The 7,772-nt window shown below is 44.8% G+C and overlaps 1 protein-coding gene across 13 annotated transcripts in view; it reads left to right on the top strand.

The window, feature by feature from the left end:
• Positions 1 to 425: 425 nt before the first annotated feature.
• The window catches only part of CAPRIN2 (caprin family member 2), a 42,940-nt gene continuing 35,593 nt past the window's right edge, over positions 426 to 7,772 (top strand). For 2 of the 13 annotated variants that reach the window (XM_044941311.2, XM_025283460.3), the window contains exons 1-3: positions 432 to 568; positions 1,944 to 2,209; positions 4,200 to 4,262. In XM_044941311.2, the coding sequence (XP_044797246.1) occupies positions 1,958 to 2,209; positions 4,200 to 4,262 (315 nt within the window). In that variant the 5' untranslated portion in view covers positions 432 to 568; positions 1,944 to 1,957. Of the gene's footprint in view, positions 569 to 615; positions 878 to 1,943; positions 2,210 to 4,199; positions 4,263 to 7,772 lie in introns of those variants that run through there. The other 11 variants (XM_044941308.2, XM_044941306.2, XM_025283454.3 and 8 more) reach the window with 10 other exon arrangements.

Raw genomic sequence — 7,772 nt, 5'->3', positions numbered from 1 at the left:
TATTAGCTCTTTCTCTGAGTGCCAACGAATTAATGTTTCAAAGTAACAAATGACACAGCCTAAATAAACTAAATCTTATTACTGAAGGTTGCGGAGTCACCCAGATCGTTTTTATGGCAATGCTGGTTTGGAGTATTCTGCGCCTGTGAGTCCTTTCGGCGGAAACGGTGATTTCTCTCCATTGGACAGCGAAGGATGGAATCTGGAGCTGAGGGGCAGAGGCACGCTGCACTTCAAGACTGCCCACCTAAACCACCAAAGGCTCAAGTTCGGTTTAATTGGCAATTCCACAAAGGGCTCTCTGCGCTTTTCGAGTGATCCAAATCACCTGTTCAAGGTCACGCCAAGAGTTACTGGCAGCAATCAGCAAGGTCGCGTAGAGCTGCGGAGTTCGCGACCGGCCGGCTCTCGACAACTCAGCGGGCCCACCTGGTGGCCCGCAATCTGCGCAATCGCGGGGAGAACGCGCCCTCTCGCGACGACTTCTCGCCGCAACTGGGCCTGGCACAAGCGTCCTCCGCCCCGGGCGGAGGCCCGCGGTGGCGGGGCCCGGCACCGGAAGGAGGAGGTGCGCGCGCGTGGGGGCGGGGCGCACCTATATAGGCCCCCCCCTCCACGGCGTCGAGGGCGGGCCTGGGCAAGAGCGGCTGAGTCGGCGGTGTGCCTGGTGCCGCAGACGCCGCCTGCGAGGACAGGGAGGGGAGGCGGGAGGAGGAGACAGGAGTGCGGGGTGGCGCTGGTCCACCTCCGCAGCTCTCCTGGCTCCCGCCGGCTTTCGAAGGCGGGCCCGGGCTGCGGCAGCGGCGGCGGCGGCAGCGGCCTCGGCGGCCTGCGGAGGTGAAGCCAGGCTGCGGCTGCCTGAGTCGGCGCTGCGGGGGCAAGTGGCCGACCGGCGAGGGTGGGCCGGGTTGGGCGACCGCTGCCTGGAGTGCAGGACGGCTCGGCATCCTTGGGGCGAGGCCCTGGCGGGCAGGTAGCCCGTGCGTCTTACGCAGATCGGCTTCCTAGAGGCACCTGCAGAAGTGGCCCCGGCCCGCTGCTTCGGCGACCGGACGACTGTGGGAGGGCGGGGGTCGCTGCCCTCGGGGGGCCGAGGGCCCGCCCGGTAGAAGCGCCTTTGGCGCGGGCCTTGCGGGGGCCTGGGGCCTGTTTTGTCCTTGCTCTGGGGATGCCCCTCAAGGGGAGTGGGGAGAACAGCGCTAATGCGCGGGGCTGGAGGGGGAGCGAGGGCCACGGTCGGGGCGGTGTAAGGCTCGCCAGGATGCGCCCTTAAACCGGTTGACTTGTGAGTGGTTATGGGTTAGTTTAAACAAAACTGAACACCAACTCGAAGAGGTCGAAGCTTGAGAGTACCTCGCTCCAGTGTCCAGTAGTGACGAGCTTGCCTTGTAGGCCGTAGAGCAATCAAAGGGAAGTTAGCATTCTTGTTCAAGAAGTTTCTCCGCACTTAGTGAAAGAGAGCTCTGAAAGAATTGTGTTTGGGATTTTCTTTTAAATGTGGTTGTTAGTGATTGGGGTTGGGGCTGGTGGTGAGAGATAATGTGAAGAGTTTCGAATGGCTGGCTGCCTTGTCCGGATGGGGAAGGCTTATTTTTTGTGTGTGTCATCACTTGACCATAGAAATTATTCAGAATGTGGGTCGCCCTCAGCTCTGAAGCCACTGTTTGATTAGCAGTTCTTCCTCCCTATGTGGGAAATTGAATTTCTGGAAATATCCCCCGTATTGTAGATTTTTGCCTATGCAAAGGCGCCAGTGCTTGGCACGAACTGCCTTCAAGGTAGTGAAATGAAAGTACAGTATTTAAAACAACATTAAGTTTTGAGCTCACTTCTGTGGAAGAGAATTTTGTGGGGCGTGGGTCTAGACTTTAAAGGGAATTTAAAGCCTCTAGTCGTAATTTAGTTTTATTCCTAACTTTTTTTTTTTCCCTTCCCTCCTTCAGCCTCATCTGTTTCAATGGTGCAACTCTCTTCATCTCCTTTTGGTTACCAGTCACCTTCAGGCCATTCAGAGGAGGGAAAACAGAGGACAATGAAGTCAGCCAAGCCCCAAGTGAACCACAGTCAGCATGGGGAAAGCCAGCGGGCGATGAGCCCCTTGCAGTCTGCCCTCAGCTCTGCTGCCTCTCCTTCCCAAGCATATGAGACATATATTGATAATGGACTCATATGCCTTAAACACAAAATTAGAAACATCGAGAAAAAGAAGGTAACTTTTTTCCCCCACCCAGTATATACACCATGTTAAATTAGAGTTAAGGAACTTGCTTTTTTACTTTCTATCAGGGCTCCTAGATATTCTTCCTAAAGATTTCTTTCCTGAAGATTTAAGTAACCTTAAGATTTAGCTGGCTGAAAATGTACAAGTGGGCTAAATACTGACTGTATTAAATACTTTATATTTGATTTGCCAGAATAGCTGAATAAAAATATTCTTCATAGTAAAATTATTATGCATGCTACTGTTGAAATATTTGAAGAGGTAGCTACTTTAGGTCAGATGAATTCCTTGCATGTAGTATTAATATTTCTTTTCATAAATGAATAGTGTTCTTTTTTTTTTTTTAGCTTGTTTTCCTTGTGACTTTCTGCAGCATTTGATATTGCAGTATAACTGCTGCAGTCATTGGAAGCTTTAACGATGGCAGAGCCAGAAGATGTTTTAGCACTAATTTTTGTGTTGCTAGGTGATTGTTTCAGATTGGTTGGTGAAAGCATTGTAGGGAGCCTTGTAAAGATACGCAGGTTGTAACCAGCCTGATGTGACAGTAAATGCTGATGTAAAGATCCAGATCATTCCTCATTTCCTGAGTCATGTAGCCTGTGAAATGGTACTGCACATAGCTTTGTTGTGTCATGATTCTCTTTTGCTTGTGATAGTAGGTGAGTTACTATCTGGACCGAGGAACTTTTGAATATTTCTATGCCAAGACCTAGTTAAATCTAGGAAAGTTGCTTTTGATGCAGGAGGGTGAAGAGATTTTCAAGAGTTTGGTTGACCCTGTTCCTTTCTGTTCCCATTCCCCACCCCCCCCCACCCCCCCCCAACACACACTCTAGGAAGATAGTGAAGAAGGGCCAGTTACTGGTAGCTTCTCTGTAGCCTTAGTTCTCACCAGTTGTCTTTTGAATGCATGCAGTTGATCATGAGCATGATAAGGTGAGTGTGCCTGGGTCAGCACAAATCCCCTGCCACTGTGGGAAGTTAGAGTCAGAGCAGGATCTGTTCTAAGCGGGATCTTTTGATAGACTCATAAATATCTTACCCAGGTGGAGGAACTACATATATATGTGTAATATATGTATAATTATACTCTTCAGCTGAACTATAGTACCTCTTTAATTTTGAATACCAATCTGGTCAGTACTCATACATTTGTTTCAAGCTTCTGAGAAAGTATTTTAAAGCTATAAAGCAAACATAGAAGGTGCCTAAAATTGCTTTTAGAATACCATAAAGGGTAATGTCATTATTTGGACAATAAATGCAATTTATTTGTCATTTATTTACTTAATATCAGATTTTTTAAAATGAAAGATGGCTTCAAGTTGAGGCTACTATAATTCTAGAAAAAAATATATATTACATTTCTGTACTTCCATTAGAAAGTTTCACTGGACAAATGCTCACGTAGTTCAACAGGTAACCATTTAAGCAGGACTTTTCAGCCTCACAAACACTATTGCCATTTTGTGCTGGATAGTTCTTTGTTGTGGGGGGCTGACCTTTGCACTGTAGGATGCACTGCAGCATTCTATAATGGCCTGGCCTCTACCCTCAGGATGCCAGTGGCACCCACCTCCTCCCTATCCCCTGTGTGGTGATAGCCAGAGATACCTCCAGACATTGTCATGTGTCCTTGGGGGACAAAATTGCCCCTGATTGAGCACCATTGGGTTAGGGGCATATGATTTATTTGTTAAATCCTGATGTGTCATGTAATGTAGTTACAGAGCCCATTAAGAGAAAAAGGGTTTATTACCACTTAACTTTTGTAATTCCAGACTAGTGTTGATTGTGTGTAATCTTTTTTTTTTTCTGACTGGAATTCATCTACAACTGCCTCTTATCTTGTACTAAAATGTTATAGATTGGTAGTTTACTGCAAGAACTTTGTTTTCATGAGAAGCAGTCTGGTATTTAGTTTGTTTCAGAATTTTGTATCAGATTGTGGTAGATACAAGCTTCTCTTTTGTAGCTCAAACTGGAAGATTACAAAGATCGCCTGAAAAATGGAGAGCATCTTAATCCAGACCAGTTGGTAAGTGGTTTCTGATCCTTTGGTCAGACTTATTTTCTTAGTAAGACTCTAGATGAATCTGGGGGAGACCAAAGAACGGGAGGAGAAGGGGATGATAGAGGATAAGATGGTTGAATGGCATCACCGACTCAATGGACATGGGTTTGGGTGGACTCCGGGAGTTGGTGATGGACAGGGAGGCCTGGCGTCCTGTGGTTCATGGGGTCGCAAAGAGTCGGACATGACTGAGCTACTGAACTGAACTGAAAGATTTGATAGGCTAAAAAGGAAGAGTGAGAGTCCACTGGGTTTTTCCAAAGACTTTGTCTTCAGCTATCAGGTCTTATATCTTTGACTTTACTTTTGCACTAGTAGATAGTATATGGATGGGGGTGTGTGTTGTCGAATAAGAGTGAAGATGTAGATAATCACAAAGCGTTAATGTATGGATTTAATTAAACTTTCTCTAGAGTAGACTGAAGGAGAAGAGCAGGGAATCACCTAGCTTTCTACTATTTACTCACATATTCTAAACCTGATATCTCTGCTCTAAAATGTAAAAGGGTAACTGCTACAGCTTGCCTTAGTTTTCTCTAGTTGCTTCTCCTTAATTCCTTTGATGGTATCTCCCTGCTTTTCTATCCTGCATTGCTGTGTTCCTTCTTAGGAGGCATGTTTATCTGATAGATATCAGGCCTTTAAATATTTACTGTTTATGAAAGCTAAAAATACTCTTTACGTTGCCCATGGTATAACTAGTAATTGCAAGTTTTATCTAATAGGATGAAGGATAGTTTTTACAGTATGGAAAAATTTAAAAACCCTTTATTGATGTTTGCCTTTTTGATCTGATCACACTTCCTGGCTAAGACAGCACAAAATTAAAAGTTATTTGATCTAGCATGTGGATCTGTTGTCTTTTATGTTATTTAAAGTTTTTGGTTGTGAATTACAGGTACTGGTATTCAAGGACTTTTTCCTTGCCATGTTGGCTCTTCTTCACTGACCTAGAATTTTTGTGATGTAGTGAATTACTGTTTTGCTGAGACACAGATTTGAATTGTCGAGTTCTGAGAATGATGTGCTCAGATGGCTGGTGAAAGGACTTAGCTGGACATTCAGCATTTCAACACGGTTTTGTTTTTAAGTAGTCATGGTATGTTCACTAACTTTTAAAGTGATGAAACCTCTGTCTAAACACCCTTGGAGAAAGTGTTCTGTTACATGTTTTTGTCTTTGGGGAAACATAGGGGATGGGAATGGGGAGGCTGGTGATTCTCGTGGTAGCTCTCTAAGAAATGTTGAGGAGCTCCAGCCAGGTGAACTTTAATCTCACTAGTCTGAGATACACAAGCTACTACATGTTGCTTCTATAGTATTAACTTTGATTGCTTGAGTGATACCTGACAGACTCCAAATTTATATTGTCAATAGAGCAGTTCTCTGAACTCTAGATTCCTCTGTCCAGTTGCCTTTTACTTCATTTTGCTCCGCAAAACCTGTTCTCCTTTAACCTCCACTATATCAGTTAACAGCCTGATTTACTAGAAGGATGGTATCACTCAAAACCTTGGAGAATTTCTCATTTTTCTCCTCATACCTTGTATCTAGCCCATCAGCAAGTGTGTGGTCAATTCCTCCTTCAAAATAAATTCAGAAACAGACCATTTCTCAAATTCTGCCTCTGCCTTCCTGTTCCACACCACATCACCTTTCATCTGCATTACTGTAACAGCTTCCTTATAGGTTTTTCTGTTTCTGCTCTCCCTCCACGTCTGTTCTTAACACAGTAGCCACAGTGTGTGCGTGCCTGTGTGTTCACTCAGTCATGTCTGACTCTTTGCGACTCCATGGTTTCTAGCCAGCCAGGCTCCTCTGTCCCTGGGGTTCTTCAGGCAAAAAAAACTGGAGCAGGTTGCCATTTCCTTCTCCCTGGGTCAGGGATCAAACCCGTATCTCCTGCATTGGCAGGCAGGTTTTTTTTTTTTTTTTTTTTTTTTTTTTTTTTACCACTGAGCCACCTGGGAACCCCAGTAGCCTCTGTTGCTGCTAAGTCTCTTCAGTCGTGTCCGACTCTGTGCGACCCCATAGACGGCAGCCCACCAGGCCCCTCTGTCCCTGGGACTCTCCAGGCAAGAACACTGGAGTGGGTTGCCATTTCCTTCTCCAATGCATGAAAGTGAAAAGTGAAAGTGAAGTCACTCAGTTGTTCCCGACTCTTAGCGACCCCATGGACTGCAGCCTACCAGGCTCCTCCGTCCATGGGATTTTCCAGGCAAGAGTACTGGAGTGGGGTGCCATTGCCTTCTCCAAGTAGCCTCTAGTTCTGTTCAAAAACAAGTCAGATATCAGTCCTCTGCTCAGAAGTCCCCCACTATTGGTTTCCATCATGGTGCAGAATGGGATATATAGTAAAGTGTTAGTCGCTCATTCGTGTCCGACTCTTTGCGACCGCATGGACTGTAGCCTGCCAGGCTCCTCTGTCCATGGGATTCTCCAGGCAAGAATACTGGAGTGGGTAGCCATTCCCTTCTCCAGGGGATCTTGCCAACCCAGGGATTGAACCCGGGTCTCCTGTATTGCAGGTGGATTCTTTACCATCTGAGCCACCAGTGAACCTCAGAATGGCCTGTAAGGCCTACAAACAAATTATGCTGCCTATTTCCTTTTACATTTTCATTGCATTTCCTGCACTTCTCTCTTGCTGGCTTCATCCCAGCAACACAGGCCTTCTTCTGGTCCTCACATATCGCAGCCGCGCTGCTACTTTAGGGTTTTGCTGTGCTCTTCTTACTGCCTGGGGTGCTTTTTCCCCAGATGTCTAAATGGCTCCATTCCCAACCTCCTTCAGCTTTTTCTTTGAAGGTCATCTCAGTAAAGCCTGTCCTGATAACACTCCTTTGCTCCTTTCCTTGCTTTAATTTTTTTTAATAAAAGTGCTTCTCTGACAAACTCAAGGTTTATCTCTTCCTCCCTTGCAGTGTAAGTTCTGTTAAAGTAGAGGTTTTGTCTGCTTACTGCTGTTTTCCTATTACTAGAATGGTTTATTGCATATGGTAGGTATTTAAATATTACATACAGATTTACTAAATATAAAATGACTGAATATTAGGTTTTTAGATGTGATTATATAGTTAGCGGTACTTTTGAGAAATAACATCTCGTACAAGGAACATATACTTCAGGCAGAAATTTAGAAAATGCAGATAAGTCAGAAGAAAAAAAATCTATAATCTGAGCCCTCAGAGACCTGTTGTCAATAGTATAGTACTTAATTAAAAAGCCCTTAAGTTTAGTTTTTTAAAATTGGAAGTAATTCACATAGTTTAGAAATAGGAAATGTTAAAAAAGATGTTTTTTCTTTCACCCTGTCCTTCCTCTGTTGAGTACTCATCTTATAAAATAATGATTCTGATAGATTGCTTTGTATCTGTCCAGTTTCTTTAAGCCTGTATACAGTTTAGCTTAATATAGGTACTTTCGGTTTCTTTTTTTTTTTTGGCAGTTTTAGATTCACAGTAAATTTGAGCA

Source organism: Bubalus bubalis, chromosome 4, assembly GCF_019923935.1.
Source record: "Bubalus bubalis isolate 160015118507 breed Murrah chromosome 4, NDDB_SH_1, whole genome shotgun sequence".
NCBI classification, from domain to species: Eukaryota; Metazoa; Chordata; class Mammalia; order Artiodactyla; family Bovidae; genus Bubalus; species Bubalus bubalis.
The sequence above is the reverse complement of the archived record's forward strand: the minus strand, read 5'-3'. Positions and strand labels throughout refer to the sequence as shown.